The 24,407-nt window shown below is 46.1% G+C and overlaps 1 protein-coding gene across 1 annotated transcript; it reads right to left on the bottom strand.

The window, feature by feature from the left end:
- Window positions 1-1,285: 1,285 nt before the first annotated feature.
- Window positions 1,286-16,448, bottom strand: LOC141182868 (uncharacterized). The gene is made up of 7 exons (XM_073660991.1): window positions 16,388-16,448; window positions 7,271-7,411; window positions 7,037-7,141; window positions 6,824-6,947; window positions 6,652-6,740; window positions 6,365-6,455; window positions 1,286-4,060 (listed from the first exon to the last, which is right to left on the bottom strand). Exons 2-7 carry the CDS (start codon window positions 7,337-7,339, stop codon window positions 2,364-2,366), a joined length of 2,175 nt encoding a protein of 724 aa, XP_073517092.1. The 5' UTR covers window positions 7,340-7,411; window positions 16,388-16,448; the 3' UTR covers window positions 1,286-2,363.
- Between the last annotated feature and the right edge of the window lie 7,959 nt (window positions 16,449-24,407).

The raw sequence follows: 24,407 nt of genomic DNA on the forward strand, positions 1-24,407 counted from the left end.
TATTCTGCATGGAGAACTATATGGGGCCCATTATACTGTATGAAGGACTATGTGGGGCCCATTATTCTGTATGGAGGACTATGTGGGGCCATTATTCTGTATGGAGGACTATGTGGGGCCCATTATACTGTATGAAGGACTATGTGGGGCCCATTATACTGTATGGAGGACTATGTGGGGCCCATTATACTGTACACTGGTTGGCCCACGACTTTGTCAAAGTTTTTCATTTTGGCCCTCTGCATGTTTTGTGTTTTACATCCCTGATGTAAAATCAGTATGGGTAATGTACATGGAAATGGCAATAATGGAAAGCTGCTAATTGGACTTTGCTACAAGCCTCCTAATATAGCTGAACACGTAGAGGATGATATGCTGCAACATATTAGAAAGGCAACAAAATCAAGTCATGGTCAAAAGTGTTGGATCCATTGAAATTGTTCCAGAAAATGAAGTCATTCTTCCCAGAAAATTATTGAAATTACAAGTTTTGTTATACACGTTTATTTCCTTTACATGTATTGGAACAACACAAGAAAACAGAGAAAAAAAGGCAAATTGAACATAATTTCACACAAAATAGGCTGAAAAAAATTGTTGACACCTTGCAAAAATTGTGGGTAAACAACTTTGTTTCAAGCATTTGAAGCTTGTTCAAACACAATTTTGGCAAGTAACAGTTGTGGACAATATGAAAGTCACAACTAAAACCAAATAAAAAAGGGAGAAGTTGATTCAATCTTTGCATTGTGTGCATATGTGTGCCACACTAATTTTGGAGAAAACAGAAAAAGGAGAAGAGAACTGTCTGAGGACTTAACCAAAATTGTTGAAAAATATCAACAATTTCAAGGTTATAAGTCCATCTTTAGAGATCCACATTTTCCTTTGTCCAAGGTGCACAGATAATCAATATATTTACAACCCATACAGTCAAATATGGTGGAGGTTCAAAGGTGTTTTGGGGTTGCTTTGCTGCCTCTGACTGTGTGCAAGGCATCATGAAATCTGAAGATTAGCAAAGGATTTTGGTTCACAATATAGTGCCTAGTGTCAGAAAGCTGGGTTTGCGTCCTAGGTAGTGTTGAGTAAGTATGTTCCATTAACCCTTTCGCCAAGTATGCTCGGGCTGAGCTCCAAGTATTTACAGCTTCTCAGTGATATGTTTGAATCACTCCCATGTGCATGATTTGCAACTGTTTGACAGCTTTATTACATGTGAGGAATGTCTATTTCTTACATATTCCTCACATGTAATAAAACTGTCAAACAGTCACAAATCATGCACACGGGAGCGATTCAACCATATCACCGAGCAGCTATAAATACTCGGAGCTCGCCCGAGCATGCTTGGAACAGAACATACTCGCTCAACATTAGTCCTAGGTCATGGGTCTTCCAGCATGACAATGAGCCCAAACATACTTCAAGAAGCACCTAGAAAATGGATAGAAACAAAGTGCTGGAGAGTTCTGCCCAGCAATGAGTCTGGATCTAAATCTCATTGAACACCTGTGGAGAGATCTTAAAATTGCTGTATGGAGAAAAATATTAAAATTTGAGAGTCCTCAGTGGTTGATACCATCTTTTCAGTTAGCCATTAGTCAGTAAGCTTTCGAGACTACTCAGGTCTCTTCATGAGACATAGTATAATACAAAATCCGAATAGTCACATATTTATGCACAACAGGGCACAGGAATAATGCAATAGATAAGACAAGTGACGTGAAGCAGAACTATCAGTTTCGGAAAAGCATAAGCAGTTGTGGCCGTAAAAATGTGTGGACACAAGTAGATCTATTCTTTTTTTCTTTGTGGCGATTAGAATTCATCCTTGTTTTAAGTTTTTGCCTTGTCTCCCCTACATACAGACCCCCAGTTGGACATTTGGTACATATAATTAAGTACACTACATTAGATGTGATGCAGCTGAAAGTACCTGGGATCTTGTGGTCCTGATGTGAGTTGGGAATCTTTATCTTGTCCGTGGTCATTATAAATGGACAGGTTTACATTTACAGTTGGTGAGGATGAATTGTATAAGTTTCACCACAAAGGTGAAACTATCCTCCCGGTACCTTCTAATTCTAACAATGTTAGGTTTCTGGGAGATTATACTTGTTCCTTTTATTTTTGGTTCTCCTTAGCTTGCCTTCTTTGCCATATATGAATGTGTTTTTGTTTTTCATTCAGGGTTTTCGGATTTTACTTCATACTTTCCATTCCCCTTGTTGACAATGTGTTGTGGCCTCCCCTCTGGTTCCTCAGGAGGTATGAGAAACTCCTCACCGACTTATTAGGGAGTTAGGTCTGTGGTGGCGTTTTTAGTTGTACAGCTAGGGGCTTTCTTGTCTGTACAGAGACTAGTTGGGTGTAGTTGCGGCATTCTCCCCTGTGTGGGTTCTCCGGTGGTTATCAAGATACGCTTTCTGTTTAAAACATTTCCCACATTCTGAACATGAAAAAGGCTTCTTCCCTGTGTGAATTCTCTGATGTTTATTAAGATGTGATTTCTGTCCAAAACATTTACCACAAACTGAACATGAAAAAGGCTTTGCCCCTGTGTGGGTTCTCTGATGGTTGATAAGAGTTGATTTCTCTGTAAAATATTTCCCACATTCTGAACATGAAAATGGCTTCTCTCCTGTGTGAGTTCTCTGATGGTTGATAAGAGTTGATTTCTCTGAAAAACATTTTCCACATTCTGAACATGGAAAAGGCTTCTCCCCTGTGTGAGTTCTCTGATGTTTGAAAAGATTTGATTTCTTTGCAAAACATTTCCCACATTCTGAACATGAAAATGGCTTCTCCCCTGTGTGAGTTCTCTGATGTATATTAAGACATGATTTTTGTACAAAACATTTCCCACAATCTGAACATGAAAATGGCTTCTCCCCTGTGTGAGTTCTCTGATGTATATTAAGATATGATTTCAGTACAAAACCTTTCCCACAATCTGAACATGAAAAAGGCTTCTCCACTGTGTGGGTTCTCTGGTGCTTAAGAAAACTAGATTTATGGTTAAAACATTTTCCACATTCTGAACATGGAAAAGGCTTCTCCCCTGTGTGAGTTCTCTGATGTTTGATAAGAGTAGATTTCTCTGTAAAACATTTCCCACATTCTGAACATGAAAAAGGCTTCTCAACTGTGTGAGTTTTGTGATGTTTGATAAGATTTGATTTCGCTGTAAAATATTTCCCACATTCTGAACATGAAAATGGCTTCTCTCCTGTGTGTGTTCTCTGATGGTTGATAAGAGTTGATTTCTCTGTAAAACATTTTCCACATTCTAAACATGGAAAAGGCTTCTCCCCTGTGTGAGTTCTCACATGTTTGATAAGATTTGATTTCTTTGCAAAACATTTCCCACATTCTGAACATGAAAATGGCTTCTCCCCTGTGTGAGTTCTCTGATGTATATTAAGATTTGATTTCTGTACAAAACTTTTCCCACAATCTGAACATGAAAAAGGCTTCTCCTCTGTGTGGGTTCTCTGGTGTTTAAGAAAACTATATTTCTGGTTAAAACATTTCCCACATTCTGAACATGGAAAAGGCTTCTCCCCTGTGTGCGTTCTCTGATGTGCGATAAGATTTGATTTCTCTGCAAAAAAATTCCCACATTCTGAACAGGAAAATGGCTTCTCTCCTGTGTGAGTTACCTGGTGCCTAACAAGACTTGATTTCTGATTAAAACATCTCCCACACTTGGAGCAAGAAAATATATTCTTCGCTGTGTGAATTTTTTGATGTTTAAGAAAAGACTTTTTGAGAGGAAAACTATTTCTATATTCTGAATGTGAAAATGGCTTCTTTGCATTAGGAGCAGTTCGTTTTTTAATGCTTATTTTGTGACTTTGATTTTCCTTAGTAGTCGGTAATGAATCAGAAAACAGGATCTGTTTCAAAGGATCAGATGACAGATCATTGCAGTGAAGGGATGATGGTAAATCTGGAGTAATGGCATTCATTTCAGTTGTATCCTGTGGGATCTCAAGGTCATCTGATTTAAAAATTGAAGATGTCAGCTGTCCCTCTGATCTCCTGGTACAGACATCTGCCAAGAAGAAAACCAATTATTATTTTTTAATAAAGAATCCTTGAATTTTATATTTTTGAACATTTCTGCTTAAATTGTCTGTAAAAAAGGCAAGTTATATAAAAAAAAATCACTTATTCACCAGGACAATGACCATCTAATAGAAAACCTCATAGGATGAAGCAGTGGAGCGTGGTGTTCAACTGTTTGTTCATTCTGGCTCCCAAATATGGAGTAAAAGGCGCAGGCTCTGTCCAGCCACTAAGATTAGGGTGCCTGGGACCAGTAGTACTATCCAGTCTTGCAGTATAGGTGTGTGTGCTGTCCAGGTGGAGTAATCTGCTCCCTGCTTCAGCAATTTGGAAAGCACCGCACCCTACTAAAGCTGGAAGCATATTGCCGGAAGCTGCCAGATACAGCCTTGTTCTCCTCTGGTTCAGTCCTCTGTGCTCATCTCCCGGCTTGTGTATTTGTTTCCAGCTGTGACCTCGGCCCGTTTACTGACTACTCTTGTGTCTTCTGATTTTGTATTTTCTCTATCCTCTTGGTTCTGACCCGGCTACCTGACTATTCTTCTTCCCATGTCACTCCACAGAACAGCAGGTAACACCGTGGCCCAAGCCTAGGGGTCTCTGTGTAGGTTCAGATCCATGTAGAGGTGTTAAAGGGTGATGAGCAAAGTAATTTGTGAAATCTGTAAACAGGGTAGATAGTGACAAGCCTGTGCGTGGTGGCCATCTTTTGAGCATTCCTAATATCTAAATGGCGCTCCTTCCCTTCTTAACCTGCCATGTGCCCAGACAGTAGTGTACAACCGTATATAGGGGATTGTCAGATTCAAAAGAAGTTGGAAAATAATTTGTAAGGTCCATTTGTTTCCTATTATCCTTTGTGAAGAATTCCGAAGTTATCACCACATAAAGTGACACACATCAGATTTGAAAAATGGGGCCTGATTAGAAACATAAAACTGTGGGAAGTGGTTAAATCAGAGGATTACTGAAGTCAAAAACTGTGTCTACAGACAATAACACATCTACTGAAATGATCAAACTCAACAGTCTTCATCAGAGAAAAATGAGTAACTAGTGGTGAAACCTCTCTGGGGTAATTGGAGTATGGGGCTCGGTGGCTCTTGGCAATCTAAACTATCATAAGGGCCAATATTTTCTGGCAGATGAGTGTCAACAAGAAATATTAGACGTTAAAGTGAACTTTTTTATAATACTGCAGAGCTGAGGTGTCTTAAATTTAGATCTTGGGCATTTGGAAGAGGCAATGGAGACCTTTTTGAAAGACTACAAGGGAGTTACAGACTCACATAAGTGAGGCCGGCCGATCCCACCACAATCAAACTATCATAGAAAATGAACTTGTAAAAAAAAGAAAGAATATATAAACATGTAACATCCCCAACAACAACGTATGTATGAAGGGAGAAATCCAACACTAAACTGGAGTTGCACTCATTTATGGTTGACCATTTGGCGCGAACAAGCCGGAACCCCGAACACGAACCTGAATTTGAAATGCCGAACAAATTCACTCAATACTATTTATGATGTGGAGTGAATCCATGAAACCAGGGCTGGAGCCAACACATCTCCTGCAGGCGTGAATAAATGTATATTACAGCCATCAGCCACGCACAGCTTAGAGATATATCATGGCACAGGTGGAATGTTTTTTATGTAGTTTATCACAATCCTGTTTGAAGTTAGTTGGTTTTAAAAGAAATTGAACAGTCAGGATAAAGGGAAACTCTGCTGTTATTGTACAGAAATTCACACGTGTCCCCCACTGGACATTTAATGTTATCAATCAAAAAAGCGAAGTTTGGCCAGAAAGACTGGACCTGGTCTTGTAGGAACCATATGAGAACATTCAGCAGCACAGAAGGGAGAGAAGGTAGATTCATCCAATAAGATATCAGGGTTCCAGGAAGCCAACAGCATCATTACCCTCCGCTTTCTCTTACAGGCCCATCATAATATTTTTCTTCAAGTGATTTTCTAATTTGTCAGCACATTCTACATACGCTGTCATTTGGCTTTATAGTTTACAGACCTGGGCAGGTAACGGTCAGCGTCTCCTAATCCCAGGGGTAGGTAGATCCTCCAGGTTGTAAGTTCTATAGAAAAGGGCTTTCACAATTACACAAAGTAATTTGAATATTTTCGGACGGAGGAGAATGTTGTGGTCAAGCGGCAAAATGGTGATCACACGATTGTGATACGGCCGGACTACACCACCGATAAAGTAGCCACAGACAGGGACTGAGAAGAATCTGTGACTTCTCTGTATTCAGTGGTTACTACTCACCTGTGTAGTCATATGTAGGAATCTCCTCTTTACACCGCTCATCACCCCTCACATATGTCTCTGTAGTATTAATATGGGTCAGATCTTCACCCTGAAACAAATATGATAAAAGTCAAAGACAGATGGAGAAGTCACATCTATGATCAGCTCTAATCCTGCCATCTCCACCGTTCTCATTACACAAATATAAAACATAATAATGGTGGATAAAACAGAACTGAAGACAAGACCTTTACAGCTGTCTACACATCATAGGGGAAATCTCATGATATCTTCTCTGTATCTACCTGAGGAACATTGGGATCTTCTTGTTTACAGTCCTGTGGAAGAAGAGGACGGGGACATCTCTCTGGTGTTGTCCTCTTACTGGATAGATCTGGAGGAAAGACATACAGGGACTGAATTCATTCTTTACATACAGATAATTATAGGCCGTGTGTATTTAGTCCTGTCTATTACCTGGTGATGTGAGGGGCTGGGGAACCTCCATCACGATGTCCCTGTACAGATCTTTGTGTCCTTCTAAATACTCCCACTCCTCCATGGAGAAATAGACAGCGACATCCTGACACCTTATAGGAACCTGACACATACAATGATACCGTCATCCCCCAATCCCTTCATAGCTTTACTATGAAATGTCCCAGCATTCCTCATTCCTAGCAGTGTCACCTCTCCAGTCAGCAGCTCAATCATTTTGTAGGCGAGTTCTAGGATCTTCTGGTCATTGATGTCCTCATGTATCAGGGGGTGAGATGGAGGCCCCATGATTAATCTCTGGTTATGGAGAGAAACATTAATAAATCTCACTACAGACATTTCCAGAGTCCTCACCTCTCCAGTTCTGTCCATCTGTTATTCCCATAGATAAGAATGATGTAATGTGACTTCATCAGAATCTCTCACCTCTCCAGTAAGCCGGAAGAGGATCTCTAGGGTGAGGTGTAATATCCTCTCCACCATCTTGTCCATCATTTTCCTGGATAAATCAGCAAAAATGTTCTTATATAGACGATCTTCACTGAGAGGATCCAGTATTTTAGAGATCTGAATGAGGAAAAGATAAGCTGATTGACCATTTTTCTGCAAAACGATGATGCGGAATCCAAAATGTACCACGAGTACCCTTTATCCCTTAATCTGGTGTTCAGGTCTATTGCCTGTATACTAAAATCTGTGACATTCGAGCAGTACCTTCTCAACCATAAAAATTGTCCCTTGGGTTTTCCTCTTTTTATGGGGATGGGGGTGGTGGTTATCCCTCTTCAATAGTTTATTAGTCATTGAAGGTTTATGGTAGATGAGTGGCCCATTACAATCCTTCTTGATCAGTACATGCAGGAAAGGCAACTGGTAATAATTGGTGTTGGTCGGCTCCTTTAAACAAAATGTACTTTTCAGGTTATATTCTCAGTACCCTCACTTTTCATCCCTTCTTTTGAGGTCCACACAGTCAGACTCTACTGGCCCTTCTCCCTGCGAGTGGCGGGTGTGTATCGCCCTGCGGGCCCCTCCCATCAGTTTGTGGATCACTTTGCCACTTGGCTTCCAAACTTTCTATCCTATGACATCCCCACCCTCATAATGGGAGACTTTAACATCCCAATAGGCAATTCCCTCTCCCCATCTGCCGCTCATCTTTTATCGCTAACTTCCTCCTTCGGCCTTTCACAGCTTACTAATTCTCCTACACATGAAGATGGAAATACTCTTTGACCTGATCTTCGCCCGGCTCTGTTCAATACATGACTTTACTAACTCTCCTCTTCCGCTCTCTGATCACAACCTTCTTTCATTCTCTGTCAAGAACTGTCACCCTGCTCAAGACACCCCCACTTTCCACACTTATAGAAATATACATGCCATTAACACCAAGAAATTTATGAAAACGTTGCAATCATCATTGGCCCCAATCTCCTCCCTCTCATGCCCTGACTCTGCACTGAAGCATTATAACGAAACATTGCAATGCGCCCTGGATGAAGCTGCACCTCCTACACAGAGAACAACTCGGCACAGACGGCGACAACCCTGGAACACGCTGCAAACACGTTTTCTCCAGTGGGGCTCCAGGTGTGCCGAACGGCTGTGGACAAAATCTAATCTGGCTGAAGATTTCCTCCATTATAAATTTATGCTTAAAACCTATAACTCCGCCCTTCACCTCTCCAAACAAACCTACTTTAACAACCTCATCATCTCATGGCCCAATAATCCTTAACACCTGTTTGACACTTTTCACTCTCTCCTTAATCAAACAGCACAGGCCCCAACCACCAACCTCAGCACTGACGATCTGGCCAATTATTTCAAAGAAAAAATTGACCATATCCGACAGGAAATTTACTCTCAATCCCCAAATGTTATGCATGCTCCTCCCTCCCACACTGTATCTTGCTCATTTTCTGACTTCGAACAAGTCACGGAAGACGTGACAAGGCTCCTTGCTTCCTCTCGCTCTACCACCTGCACCAGTGATCCTATTCCTTCACATCTCCTTCAGTCCCTTTCTCCAGCTGTCACCACTCACCTAACTAAAATATTCAACCTCTACCTCTCATTTTGTATTTTTCCCTCCTTTTTTAAACACTCCAGCATACATCCATTTCTTAAAAAAACACCCCTCGACCAGAACTGTGCTGTTAACTACAGACCTGTTTCCAATCTTCCCTTTATATCTAAACTCCTGGGACGACTGGTCCACTCCTGTCTAATACGCTATCTCTCAGATAACTCCCTTCTTGACTCTTTACAATCTGGTTTCCGCTCTTTACATTCTACTGAAACTGAACTCACTAAAGTTTCTAATGATCTACTAACAGCCAAATCTAATGGTCACTACTCCCTGCTGATTGTAATGCTGTAATGCACATGCCCGGGCTGAGCGGCGTGTGCGTGTGATTCCACTGGACCGTGCCGGAGAGTGAATGCCTGGAGGGGCGTAACTAGGTATTCACCCGATCCGACCAGGGTCGCACGACGGCATACGACGCCAGTGCACCAAGGAGGAACCGAGCAGAGGGACCAGGTGCTACTCCAGGACAGACCCCGGACACGGCTGTTGACCCACACAGGGGAATACAGGAACAGACTGGTAGGCTGGCACACAGACTGGCGGGAAAAGGCAGGCACGACTGGTATGCAGGCAGGCGGGTATGCAGGCAGGGGGGTACAGGCAAGCACGGCTAGAGTGCAGACAGGGAGGCACTAGCAGGTAGGAACACAGGCGGGATAGAACCCAGTACACATTGGGACTCAGGAACAGAACCACAGATGTGGCGGACAAACACAGCAGAGTGAGGCCGCCCAGAGAGGTGAGCGAGAGCAGGGCAGGACAAGACCGCCTGGAGCGGTGAGCAAGAGTAAAGCAGGACAAGGCCGCCTGGAGCAGTGAGCAAAGGGTCTGAGCTGAGCGAGACTGCCGGAGCAGTGAGCAAGGAGTCAGAGCAGGACGAGACCGGCGGGAGCAGTGAGCAAAGGAGTCAGAGCGGAGCGAGACTGCCGGAGCAGTGAGCAAAGGAGTCAGAGCGGAGCGAGACTGCCGGAGCAGTGAGGTAAAGGAAGAGAGCAGAACGAGACTGCCGGAGCAGTGAGAAAGAGGGAGCTGAGCGAGACTGCCGGAGCAGTGAGGTAAAGGAAGAGAGCAGAACGAGACTGCCGGAGCAGTGAGAAAGAGGGAGCAGAGCGGGCTAGAACCGCCGGAGCGGTGAGCAAAGGAGTCAGAGCAGGCTAGAACCGCCAGATCGGTGAGCAAAGGAGTCAGAGCAGGCTAGGACAGGGCTCTGTTCACACGGAACAGACAGGAAGGGAAAGGCAGAGCCAGATACCCACAGGGTACTTGCACAGATACCCACAGGGTACTTGCAGTGAAGTAGCGAGTGGACCACAAACTCACAAACGGGAGTACAGAGACAACAAGCAGGAGCAAGGTACGAGTACAGACTCTGCAGAAAAAGGAAAGGAACGGACATAGAGGCAAAACAGGTAAAGGATAGGAGAGAGTTCAGACTGGAACTAAGTGTACGGAAGAGACCGACACTGCAGCGGGATACAGGAGCGGGTCTGGGAATACGGCCCCCAGAGAGGCGGGACGAACAGGCAAGGAGCGTGTTCAGACAGGACAGACAAGATACAGGAGCGGGTCTAGGTAATTGGCCCCTAGAAGGCGGGAGGAACAGGCTAGGAGCGTGTTCAGACAGGACAGACAAGATACAGGAGCGGGTCTAGGTAATCGGCCCCAAGAAGGCGGGAGGAACAGGCTAGGAGTGTGTTCAGACAGGACAGACAAGATACAGGAGCGGGTCTAGGTAATCGGCCCCTAGAAGGCGGGAGGAACAGGCTAGGAGCGTGTTCAGACAGGCCTGGAAATACAGCCTCCAGGAAAGGCAGACAAGAGAACACAGAACGGGACCTGGCACCTTCAGAGTGCAAGCACACACTGAATGAAACAATGCTCAGGCAGGGATTGATTGGAGCAGCTGAGTTATATACCAGGTGACAGACAGCAATAGGCTGAGGACGCACAAGGGGTGTGACCCACAGCAGGTACAAAAAGCAGGAAGTGATCGGGCGCCGCCCTTAAGCAGCAGAAACAGACACAAACAGACAGCATGGAGGGAAGCCAGAGAGACATTCTGGACTGGAGACCAAGTGCGCGCTCTTGCACAGTGGGAGATGGACCACTATGCAAGGTCGCCGCCAGGTATGTTACACTGATTCTCCTGGATCTCTCTGCAGCATTCGACACTGTGGATGGGGTTCCGGTTGTTTTCTACTGGTCATGAAGATCCACGTATACTCGGACCCGGTGTCCGGTATATGCTAATAATATGTCCGAGACGGTTGGACTAGGGGACGTCTCTCCTTCCCCTCCCCGCTCGCTAGCCCACCCTGAGAGTTGGGGTACTCGGAAGCCGGGCGACTGTGCAGGGTGGATGTAGTTGCGGCCTAGGCCCGGTCAGTGCCCAGGGTTGTCACATTAAAAAGTTAAGGGCTAGGAGGGACGGTGACAGTGATTCGAGTGGTGTGAAAGACTACGCCACCTGTGGTTTCTGGTGATCCTCCACCAACGCTGCATTCAGTCCTCTGAGGCAGGATGTAGTGGCAGCAGCAGATGGTACTACTCCCCACAGGAGGAGCAGGGCCTCAGGGCAGAGGAAGCAGGAGGATGGGAATTGTAGTGGGAGATGTGGTGCGGTGTCGTGCAGTGCCGCGTTGCAATAAGAAACCGGAGGCCATAGGGGTAGTCTTCCAAGCTTTACTTACGGTAGAATGCACAGCCCCAAGGCTTCTCCCTGCTCCTCACGGCGCGCTGCAGCCACCAGGACCGGGGGTCGACAACCTCCGAGTAGTTCAGGTGCTTTGGTCAGGACCCCGCACCAGAGTGTTCCTAGACTTTTCCCACTAGGTCCTCTCCTGTCTGTGTGTGGTACGTGTACTAAGGCCGGGTCTCCCTCTGGACTATGCACAGAACAAGGGTACGGGTGGCAACTCCGCTCCGTCCGTTACCCGGTGGGATCCACTGAGCCTCCGGGCTTCTCCGACTAAGACTTAAAGTGACAGAGTCAGATATCGGGGGCCGGTACCCCTTTTGCAGCAGGAATCCCTCTGACTAGGCCAGAATAGTGAGGACAGGTGGCGTATACCGCTCCGTCTGCATCCCCCTGGGATACTTTTGCCTGCAGAGCTTGTCTCCTCTGCTCCACTCCAGGTATTCTTGGGTAGGGACCTTGACCGGGTAGAGACAGCCGTTAACTCTAACCCGCTCCTCGACTCAAGGCCAGAGTACGAGGACCGTGTCCCCATCAACTGCAGGTTCACACAGAAAGCCACGTTCAGTGATGAAGATCACAATCAAAAGATGGCTGTTTATTAAATATGAATTTTGTTGTGTAACCTAAATGTGCGTCCTCCACCCTCACCCACTACTAGGTTCCCCCTATCTTTTGTCCCCCCCCCCCCATCTCCACTTATCCCGGGTGGGGCAGCACCCTGGTGCATATGAGCCCCCCCCTTAGGTGGGAGAGGTGTAGTGTTGGATGCAGAGGTGGGGTCCTGACAGTTACACCATCCTTACCTCGAAGGGGAGATACCACACCTCATTAAAGAGATGCAGTACCCCTGTGGCGACCGAACCCTCAGGGCGCCACAGATCTACCTCTCTGACTGCTCCTTCACTGTGTCTTTTGCTGGCTCCCCTTCTTCTCCCCTCCCCCTTATTGTCGGGGTTCCTCAAGGATCAGTCCTAGACGCCCTTCTTTTCTAATTATATACCACTCCTATTGGACAAACAATCAGCAGATTCGGTTTTCAGTACCATCTCTATGCTGATGACACCCAATTATACACCTCTTCTCCGGACATCACCCCTGCATTATTACAAAATACCAGTGATTGTCGTTCCGCTGTCTCTAACACTATGTCCTCCCTCTATCTAAAATTGAATCTGTCAAAAACTAAACTACTCCTATTTCCTCCCTCCACTAACCTATCTATGCCCGATATTGCCATTTAAGTTTGTGGCTCCATCATTACTCGCCAGCAACATGCCCGCTGTCTTGGGGTCATACTTGATTCAGATCTTTCCTTCACTCCTCACATCAAATCACTCGCTCGCTCGTGTCATCTACACCTTAAAAGCATCTCTAGAATTAGAAATTTTCTTACCTTTGACTCTGTAAAAACTCTTATGTAGCTCTTATTCATTCTCGTCTGGACTATTGCAACTCTTTACTTATCGGTCTCCCTCTTTCTAAACTTTCCCCTCTCCAATCCGTCGTGAACGCAGCAGTCAGGGTCATATTCCTTGCCAACCGACACAACGATGCCTCTTCCCTGTGCCAGTCATTGCACTGATTGCCCATCCAATACAGAGTTCAATATAAACTTATCACTCTTACCCACAAAGCTCTTGATGATTCAGCACCGCCCTACATCTCCTCCCTCGTCTCAGTCTACCACCCTACCCGTGCCCTCCGTTCTGCTAATGACTTAAAACTAAAATCCTCCGTAATCCGAACCTCCCACTCCCGTCTCCAAGATTTCTCGCATGCTGCACCAATTCTTTGGAATGCACTACCCAGGACAATTCGATTAATTCCCAATACTCACAGTTTTAAGCGTGCCCTAAAAACCCATTACTTTAGACTGGCCTATCACCTCAACATACTTATCTAACTGTCCCAGTTTGGCCCATATTAAAATTTTCTTCAAAATCATGTTCATACCATCCATGCACTGAATAGCCTCTGTCTGTACTGTACACATACTGGCTGGCTATCAGTTCATGTAGTGTTATGTACTTACCATATTTAGTATATTAAGGCAGTATTATACAATATATGTACATTTTACCTTTTGTGTCTCCCCTATTTCATTATAGACTGTAAGCTTGTGAGCAGGGCCCTCACTCCTTTTAATATCTGAGTTATGCTTATTCTGGAAAGTCTGTATTGTCTGTATAAGTCCCCCCTAAAATTGTAAAGTGCTGTGGAATATGTTGTCGCTATAAAAATAAAAATTATTATAATAAATTCAGATGTAAATCTAAGGTCCACTCTATTGATGTTGAGTTCCCCGACAAATTAAAAAGATTGTTCACTCGTCCCTGACCAGATGATAAAAATGTAGTCAATATATTTGTACCATACCCCAATATATGTCTGCCACCACTTATAATCATGTCTGAATATTGTGGATTCCTCCCACCAGTCCAGGGATAAGTTAGCATATGAGGGAACACAGCGGCTCCCCATTGCAGTACTCATGAGCTGGAGGAAGTACTTCCTGTCAAAAAGAAAGAAGTTATGAGTAAGAGTGAATTTTAGAAGATCCTCCATGAAGTCATTATGTCTGCTACACTCTATTGATCTCGATTTCAAGAAATGTCTTACTCCTCTAATATCATCCTCATGCAGTATATTACTGTACAAAGCCTCGATATCTAGTAAGGCCTGCTCCCCTACATGCATGTATACATGCTCGAGGGTCTACAGGGGAGCAGGCAAAGGGAAAACCATTTTCCAGACGGATTATTTCAACTGTAAAATCTCAGGTGGTACTGGGGGAACATTATACTGTGGGGGGATCATACATACTGCATAAGGGGGACATTACATTGTGTGGGGGCATCATACATACTGCATAAGGGGGTATAATGGGGGCATCATACATCCTGCATAAGGAGTACAATGGGGGCATTACACTGTGTAGGGGCATCATACATCCTGCATAAGGGGCATAATGGGGGCATTACACATCCTGCATAAGGGGCACAATGGGGGCATTACACTGTATGGGGGCATCATACATACTTCATAAGGGGCATAATGGGGACATTACAGTGTGTGGGGGCATCACACATACTGCATAAGGGGCATAATGGGGGCATCATACATCCTGCATAAGGGGCACAATGGGGGCATTACACTGTGTGGGGGCATCATACATCCTGCATAAGGGGCATAATGGGGACATTACACTGTGTGGGGGCATCATACATACTGCATAAGGGGCATAATGGGGACATTACATTATGTGGGGGCATCATACATACTGCATAAGGGGGTATAATGGGGGCATCATACATCCTGCATAAGGAGTACAATGGGGGCATTACACTGTGTGGGGGCATCATACATCCTCCATAAGGGGTATAATGGGGGCATTGCACTGTGTGGGGGCATCATACATCCTGCATAAGGGGTATAATGGGGGCATTACACTGTGGGGGGCATCATACATACAGCATAAGGGGCATAATGGGGGCATTACACTGTGTGGGGGCATCATGCATCCAGCATAAGGGGCATAATGGGGGCATTACACTGTGTGGGGGCATCACACATCCTCCATAAGGGGTATAATGGGGGCATTACACTGTGTGGGGGCATCATACATCCTGCATAAGGGGCATAATGGGGCATTACACTGTGTGGGGGCATCATACATACTGCATAAGGGGCATAATGGGGGCATTACACTGTGTGGGGGCATCATACAATCTGCATAAGGGGCATTACACTGTGTGGGGGCATCATACATCCTGTATAAGGGGTATAATGGGGGCATTACACTGTGGGGGCATCATACATACTGCATAAGGGGCATAATGGAGGCATTACACTGTTTGGGGCATCATACATCCTGCATAAGGGGCATAATGGGGGCATTACACTGTGTGGGGGCATCATACATCCTGCATAAGGGGTATAATGGGGGCATTACACTGTGGGGGGCATCATACATACTGTATAAGGGGCATTACACTGTGGGGGGCATCATACATCCTGCATAAGGGGCATAATGGGGGCATTACACTGTTTGGGGCATCATACATCCTGCATAAGGGGCATAATGGGGGCATTACACTGTGTGGGGGGCATCATACATCCTGCATAAGGGGCATAATGGGGGCATTACACTGTGTGGGGGCATCATACATCCTGCATAAGGGGTATAATGGGGGCATTACACTGTGGGGGGCATCATACATACTGTATAAGGGGCATTACACTGTGGGGGGCATCATACATCCTGCATAAGGGGCATAATGGGGGCATTACACTGTTTGGGGCATCATACATCCTGCATAAGGGGCATAATGGGGGCATTACACTGTGTGGGGGCATCATACATCCTGCATAAGGGGCACAATGGGGGCATTACACTGTTTGGGGCATCATACATCCTGCATAAGGGGCATAATGGGGGCATTACACTGTGTGGGGGGCATCATACATCCAGCATAAGGGGCATAATGGGGGCATTACACTGTGTGGGGGCATCATACATACTGTATAAGGGGCATTACACTGTGTGGGGGCATCATACATCCTGCATAAGGGGCATAATGGGGGCATTACACTGTGGGGCCAGTAAAGGGGTCCTGTACTATGAGAACAATACGTTTCCTCCCTTCCTGTCTCCATAGTTGGGTCGTATGTATCTATTACAGGAAACAGAACAAAAACCTTATGAAGGGGTTAATGCCCCCTGCGCCCAGTAATGGGGGTCTCCACATACCTCCACCTGCACAGCCGCTACCACATATATGGCTGCTCTGTGCGCACAGGACCTGTGATGAGGTCACAGGAGGGGAGGAGTCAGGGGTCACATGATCAGGGGCCTCAGTGGATGCAGGACTCTGCTGTGCTGGTTGTCATGGTGCTGGATGAGGGGAAGTTTATGTGTGGGGTCAGGAGTAGAGATGAGCGTTGTTCTACTCGAACTGTTCGCCAATCTCAAATTCGATCTGTTTTGGGCGGTGTTCGAGCCGGTCGGCGAACACGAACAATTTGAGAAAAATTCGGCTGTTCGAGGTTATGTTCGATAACTGTTCGTGCACCAAAATCATAACTGGATTTTTTCTCAGTAATGATGAAAATTAATGTTAATACGCAGTTTGAGTGTACAGCGGGGCGGGGGGAGGGGCAGGGGATGGATCTCTGCAGGAACAATGAAGATCTCCATTTTTTTTTCTCTTTCCCGCATTTGCAGTGGGGAGGTGCAATCTGTCAGCCTATCAGCAGCGCACACACGGAGCGAAGTGCTTTTTTTCACACAAGCAAGGGCATGTGTGATTGGCAGTGTATGTCACATGTCCTTGCCCTATAAGACCAAGCCATTTTCCCCGTCGCCACCATTTTCTCACTGCTGCAGCTGCGTGTTAGACGGCACCGCTGTTGCTGTGTGCGCTATACCTTGTTAATTTCAAGCCAATTTTCGCACAAATATACAGATAGCTTGGGAGTAGGGAATAGTTGTGATTGCAGTCCTTTTAAGGACTAGGTTACAGCATTTCCTACGACTTTTATCAGGGAGGTCTGTGCTCTTAAATAGATAGGTTGTGGGAGTAAAGACTAATTGTAATTGGAGTCCTTTTCAGGACTAGGTTACATCAGTTCCTATCAGTTTTTGCCAGGCAGGTCTGTGCCAGTGCTGTGCAAGTTTTTTTCACAGCATTTGGCTGAATCTAGCAAAGCTAATCCTTTTTGGCCTATTGCAGAGTGTGTTAGTCAGTGGAGTAGCCTATCTGTGTTGCAAGATATACCACCTGTGTATAGAATACCAATTTTTTTACTGCACCTAGTGAAGTAAAATCTTTTGGGCATAGCATCATTCTATTAGTCCATCTATACTGACCTCCATCAGGTTGCAAACTGAATATATTTTTTTTCTGCATCTAGCTCTGAAAAAATATTTGGGCTTCTAGCAGTGTGTGGGACTTGGTCTATTAGTCCATCTATACTGACCTCCATCAGGTTGCAAATTAAAAATAATTTTTTTCTGCATCTAGCTCTGAAAAAATATTTGGGCTTCTAGCAGTGTGTGGGACTTGGTCTATTAGTCCATCTATACTGACCTCCATCAGGTTGCAAATTGAATAAAAAAATTTTCTGCATCTAGCTCTGAAAAAATATTTGGGCTTCTAGCGGTGTGTGGGACTTGGTCTATTAGTCCATCTATACTGACCTCCATCAGGTTGCAAATTAAAAATAATTTTTTTCTGCATCTAACCCAGCCAATAGTTTTGACCTAATACCACAGTTTGGCCACTCAGCTCTGCTCGGTTACCATCCATTGTTTTTTTGTGCAAACAACTCCAGAGTTGTGAATTAGTTAACCACCAAAATGAGTGGAAAAAGGCCTGCTGCTGGTGGAAAGGGGAATAGGCGTGTTGGGAAGGGGAAAAAAGGTTGTGTCCGTGGGGTAGGTGCAGAAGAAAGACCATCTTCCAGCCAAACTAAAATGTCTACTTCTTTTAGCGGACAATGTGATAAGATCCCTTTCTTACGGCCACGCCAATCGCTACAAATTCCAGATGAGGCACAAAAACAGCAGGTGCTTCAACGGATATCAAGTGCTCCTTTAAGTGGGCTCTCCTCCACATCAACTTCAACATCACAAATACTCCAGTCCTCAAAGGTGTCACCCAAATCGCACTTGCTTCCTCACAGCTCCCAAATCTCCAGCTGCCCGTCTGAGTATGAGGTAGAACAGATGGTTGAGTCTGCAGAGCTGTTTACTCATACTATAGCCTGGGAATCAGAGGTCGACTCCAGCGCTTCTGTGAATCCAGACGAGGAAATGATCTGCACTGATGCCCAGAATCTTTATGAGTCGGATCCAGGACCAGACGCAGAAGGTTCTGACCATAATGTAGACCCTCATTCCCAAACTGTAACTCCTGTTGGTGGAGACAATGAGGAAGACGATGATAAGACTCAAATACCTGATTGGAGCGACAACTTTAGTTTTTTGTCAGGGCAGGAACAGGTTGGCTCTGAGGACGACGGGTGTGATAACGCACAGGGTGATGATGATGAGGTCGGAGATCCCACTTACTGTCAACCCACAGTCAGCCAAGAGATGAGGTCAGCAGAGGAGGTGGAGGAAGATGCTAGTGACGACGAGGTCAGGTTGCGCCTTCCTGGACAGAGACGTAGTACTGGAAGCACGTCAACAACTGCATCCTCAAACACAACTCTGCCTCTCACCACAAGTCGTGGTGGCTCTTCAGGTCGCATGGGTGCTAAGCCTTGCATAGCCTGGGCATTTTTTCAGATCGATAAAGATGACCCAACTCGTGTTATCTGTAACATTTGTCAGCAAAAGCTAAGTAGAGGCCAAAAAATACATAGTTTGAGTACTTCATGCATGAACCGGCACATGGACATGAAGCATAAGTTGCAGTGGGAAGCTCAGTGTGCTACAATGCGGTCTAGCCGGCCGGGCCAACCACCGTCTGCCATATCTTGTGCATCCGCGGCCTCTTCATCCTCTGTGACTGGGGGGACAGCAGTCACACCTGTTTTGGGGCGCAGACCTGCCACCTCTTTACCCGCAACAGCCAGCGTGATTGGCAGGTCATCATTTTCTTTGGAGGTGGTAACACCAGGTGGTGTTGAGCGCTGTCCGACATCGATAGCACCACCTTTGGATCAAGGCAACCTAACATGTCCGCCTGCATCTTCCTCACAGACCGGCAGTTTGCCGGGGACACCCTTATCAACCCCGTCTAAGCACAATAGCCAGCCCTCGGTCCCTCAGATGTGGACAAGTAAAAGACCATTTCCTCCTAGCCATGAGAAAGCTAAGAGGTTGAATTTCACCATCTGCAAGCTCTTGGCTACAGAAATGCTGCCTTTCCGCCTGGTGGACACAGAGGATTTTCGAGACCTTATGTCCGTCGCAGTGCCCCAGTACCAGATGCCCAGTCGGCACTACTTCTCAAAGAAAGGTGTGCCTGCGCTCCACCAGCATGTTGCACACAACATCACCGCTTCTTTGAGAAACTCTGTGTGTGACAGGGTGCATTTCACCACAGACACTTGGATGAGTAGGCATGGACAGGGGCGTTACATGTCGCTGACTGGGCACTGGGCAACTATGGTGACAGCAGGACAAGGGGCTGCTGTCCAAGTCTTGCCGTCCCCACGAGTTGTGCGTCAATCCTCTTTATGTAATTTTTCCTCCACTGCTTCTGCCTCCTCAACCTCCTCTCGGTCTTCCACCTGCACCCAAAGCCTGTCTGGTCATGCCACAAGCTTTCTAACTGCGCAGAAGGGATCCTGCACACCTCCTTACTATGCTGGCAGTAGGGCTCAACGTCATCAGGCGGTTTTTACATTGAAATGTCTGGGAAATGTGAGTCACACAGCTGAGGAGTTGTGGTCAGCTCTGGAGAACCAATTTCATGAATGGTTGTCTCCACTGGACCTGAAACCAGGGAAGGCCGTGTGCGACAATGCTGCAAACCTGGGTGCGGCCCTTCGCCGGGGCAATGTCACACACGTGCCTTGTATGGCTCACGTGTTGAACCTGGTTGTCCAGCAATTTTTAGCCCACTATCCCAGACTAGATGGCCTTCTGCAGAGGGCACGGTCGCTGTGTGCTCACTTCCGCTGTTCGCATCCCGCAGCTCAGCGACTTACATCTCTACAGAAGTCGTTGGGCCTGCCACTTCACCGGCTAAAATGCGATGTGCCTACCCGGTGGAATTCAACTCTGCACATGTTGCAGCGACTGTGGCAGCACCGACAAGCCCTGGTGCAATACGTTCTGACGTATAGCCTGGGCCAACGAGATTCAGAGGTGGGGCAAATCACGCTGGAGGAGTGGTCTCAGATCAGGGACCTATGCACCCTTCTGCACAGTTTTGAAATGGCGACGAAGATGTTTAGTGCTGACGATCCCATTATCAGCATGACTATTCCGGTGATTTACATGCTGGAGCACATGTTAAACAGAATTCGGAGTCAGGTGGTGGCACAAGAGGAGGTGGAGGAAGTAGAGGAGGAGGAGTTGTATGCGGAAGGGCTAACATCTGCAAGGTCCAGACGGTCGGCAGCACCAAGGCGGCAGGCATGTGAGGGTGGGGGAGATGATTTTACCAGGGCGCATGGTAGCAGCCAAACTAGTGAGGAAGGTGCAGGAGCCCAGGAAGAAGTGGAGGACGAACTGATGGAAGACTCATCAGATGAGGGAGACCTTGATCACATTTCTGTTGTGCGAGGTTGGGGGGAGAGGACAGAGGAAGGAAGCATGATTGCTACCTCGCCACCAACACAACAGGGACTTGGTGCTCCTGGATGCGCAACACACATGAGTGCCTTCTTGCTGCACTACCTGCAACATGACCCTCGAATTGTGAGAATTAGAAATAATCCTGACTACTGGGTTGCCACACTGTTAGATCCCCGGTACAAAAGTAAATTTGCAGAAATTATTCCTGCCATAGAAAGGGATGCACGCATGCAGGAGTATCAGCAGAGACTGTTGCAGAATCTTACATGTGCTTTTCCACAAAATACCAGTGGTGCACGTAGTGAATCTCACAGTTCCAACTTGCCAACCGTGGGACCGTCAAGTGTTCAGCACTCAAACCGTAACAGAACCACAGTATCTGCTGGTAACATCAATTTTGCGGAATCATTTCACCACTTTTTTAGCCCATCCTTTGCAAGGCCACAGGAGACAAGAAGTCTGACACATAGTCAACGCCTAGAGACGATGGTACAGGAGTATCTCCAAGTAAACATTGAAGCCACGACTGTGTCACTGGACCCTTGCTCTTTTTGGGCTTCCAATCTGGATAAATGGCCGGAGCTAGCCACTTACGCCTTGGAGATCTTGTCATGCCCCGCAGCCAGCGTTCTGTCTGAACGTGTGTTCAGCGCTGCTGGTGGTGTGCTGACAGATAAGCGCACGCGGCTCTCCACTGATAATGTAGACATACTCACGTTCATAAAGATGAACAAATCATGGATCCGAAACGACTTTTCTACCCCTGTGTCATCCTGGGGAGAGTAAAAGCTTGATGATTGGTTAAAATCACCCTACCAACCGTTTTAAGCTTTCAAATTACTAATCATGTTTATCTGTATCTTGACTGGAAAATAATTTGGGCTTTGTAGCAGTGTGCAGCACTGATCCTATTAGGCCATCTATAATAAGCTTCACCAGATTTAAAATTAAAAATAATTTTTAGCTGCATCTAGCCCGGAAAATAATTTTGGGGCTCCGAGATGCGCAAGACACATAAGTGCCTTCTTGCTGCACTACCTGCAGCATGACCCTCATATTGTCAGAATTCGAAGTAATCATGACTACTGGGTTGCCACACTCTTAGATCCCCCAAACTTTTCGATCAACCTTTTCATTTTAATAAAGACCAAAAAAATGGTCATTTTTGAAATTATAAGCATTAGCAGGTTGTTAGAAACTGAAATCAAACAGTTTTCAACTCAAAACTTTATTCTAGGTGATGTTACATTTTCACATAGGACCCCTTGTTCGAAAGGAGCTTCTGAACTCTCTCGTCCATTGAATTTGTCAGGTTTTGGATGGTTTCTGCTTCAATTGTTTTGCATGAGGACAGAATACCCTCCCAGAGCTGTTGCTTAGATGTGAACTGCCTCCCGCCATCATAGACACTCCTTTTAATGATGCTCCAAAGGTTCTGAATGGGGTAGAGGTCAGGGGAGCATGGGGGTCACACCATAAGTTTGTCCCCTTTTATGCCCATATCAGCCAGAGATGCAGATGTTTTATGTGCAGCATGAGATGGTGCATTATCATGCAGAAAAATGATCTTGCTGTGAAATACACGGTTCTTCTTCTTGAACCATGGCAGGAAGTGCTGTTTGAGAAAATCCACATACATTATGGAGTTCATCTTTAGCGCCTTCAGGGATCCTAAAGGGGCCGACAATCTCTCTCCCCATGATTCCAGCCCAAAACATTACTCCACCTCCTCCTTGTTGGCGCTGTAGCCGTGTTTGCGTGGGGTGTCCATCAACCAGCCATCCTCCACTCCATTCATCTGGACCATCGAGCGCTGCACGGCACTCATCCGTGAACAAAACAGTTTTGAAATCAGTCTTCATGTAATGTTTGGCCCACTGGAGCCGTTTCTGCTTGTGTGAAGTGGATAGAGGAGGTCGACAGGATGGCATATGCACAGCTGCAAACCTCTGAAGGACCCTGCATCTTGTTGTTCGGGGGACGTTGGAGGCACAAGCAGCTTCAAAAACTTGTCTGCTGCTATGACAAGGCTTTTTTGCCGCTGCTGTTTCAACCTGACGTAATTGCCTGTAGGAAAGAGTCCTCAATTTGCCCTTATCAGCACGCACACGTGTGTACTGTGAATCAGCTACATACTTCTTGATTGCCAAGACACTTCATCCTGATCATCGCACAATGTTGATTGTAGTCATGCCTTGACCTAAACACTCCACAATTTGTTGCTTCTCAGCAGCCGACACATCCTTTTTCTTTCCCATTTTGGCAGAAAATGTAGGCTGCTTAATAATGTGAGAGAGCCTTCTTAAGTAGTCTTGCCTTTCATTGGACACACCTGCCAAACTAATTAGCACAGGTGTCTGCAATTGCTTACAGTGATATAAAGAGCCCTGACACACATCACCATCAATGAGTTTAACTGACAAACAAACAAATTCTTCCCTTATCACTCCTAAACACTTTTTGCATAATAATTTGGAACGCGGTGTACATGTGCTTTTCCACAAAACACCAGTGGTTCACGTAGTGAATCTTACAGTTCTAACTTGCCAACCGTGGTCTGTATGGAATTGTTCAATAAAGGGCCCAAAATTAAGATAACATAGATGGGAGAGGTCTCTATGAATAGGAATTCCTAAGTATTTGATACCCTGTGAGGGCCAGGCAAAGGGAAAGTTGGACTGGATGGAATCCTATATGGATTTGGGGAGGGAGACATCGAGGGCCTCAGACTTCGCTGCATTGATTTTAAAATTTTACCATGTAACAAAGTGATCTATTTCAGCCATAACAGCATGGATGGATATATGTGATTGAGTGATATATACTAGGACATCATCAGCAAATAGAGAGCACTTGTACTCGGTGCCTCCCACCTCAATCCACCTAATATTGGGGTTATGGCGAATTGATGAGAGCAGGTGCTCCGTCACTAGGATGTATAAGAGAGGGGACAGAGGACATCCCTGCCTTGTCCCATTGGTGATTGTGAAAGGTGATGAAAATGTTCTGACGCACCCCCTGGGCCTTGGGACACCCGGAGCCGGACCCTTTTTGGTGGATGCTGGTGGTTGTAGTCTTCGTGGCGGCGATCCGGTTCCGTGGCTCAGGGCGGTCAAACCAGTGGCGGAACTATTTATGTGGTTTTGATGTTTAAATGTCCGACTACGCCACCCGTGGATTGCGGTCAGAGTGAACCGCCGCTACAGGGCAGACCGCTAAGGCTGGTGTTGTGGGTGCAGCAGAGCGTAGCATAACTCCCCACGGGAGGAGTATAGCCTCAGGGCAGTGTATGCGGAGGATGGGGGTGATGGTGCAGGGCAGCAGCAGTAACGACACGGAGTCAGTGATGCAGTTCAGGGCCTTTACTCACAGTTCTTATTATCCAGACCACGTCTGCAGGTAACGGCTGCCCACGTCGTACTGTGCTCACCAGGTGAGGGGCTCAGACAACGCCCAGATAACTTTGGAGCGCTTCACAGGACCCCCTTTGTGTGTCCTTTGTCTGGCCTTTCTTACC

This window comes from Phyllobates terribilis, unplaced genomic scaffold, assembly GCF_046119375.1.
Source record: "Phyllobates terribilis strain yellow unplaced genomic scaffold, ASM4611937v1 Scaffold_36__1_contigs__length_13169755, whole genome shotgun sequence".
NCBI lineage: Eukaryota > Metazoa > Chordata > Amphibia > Anura > Dendrobatidae > Phyllobates > Phyllobates terribilis.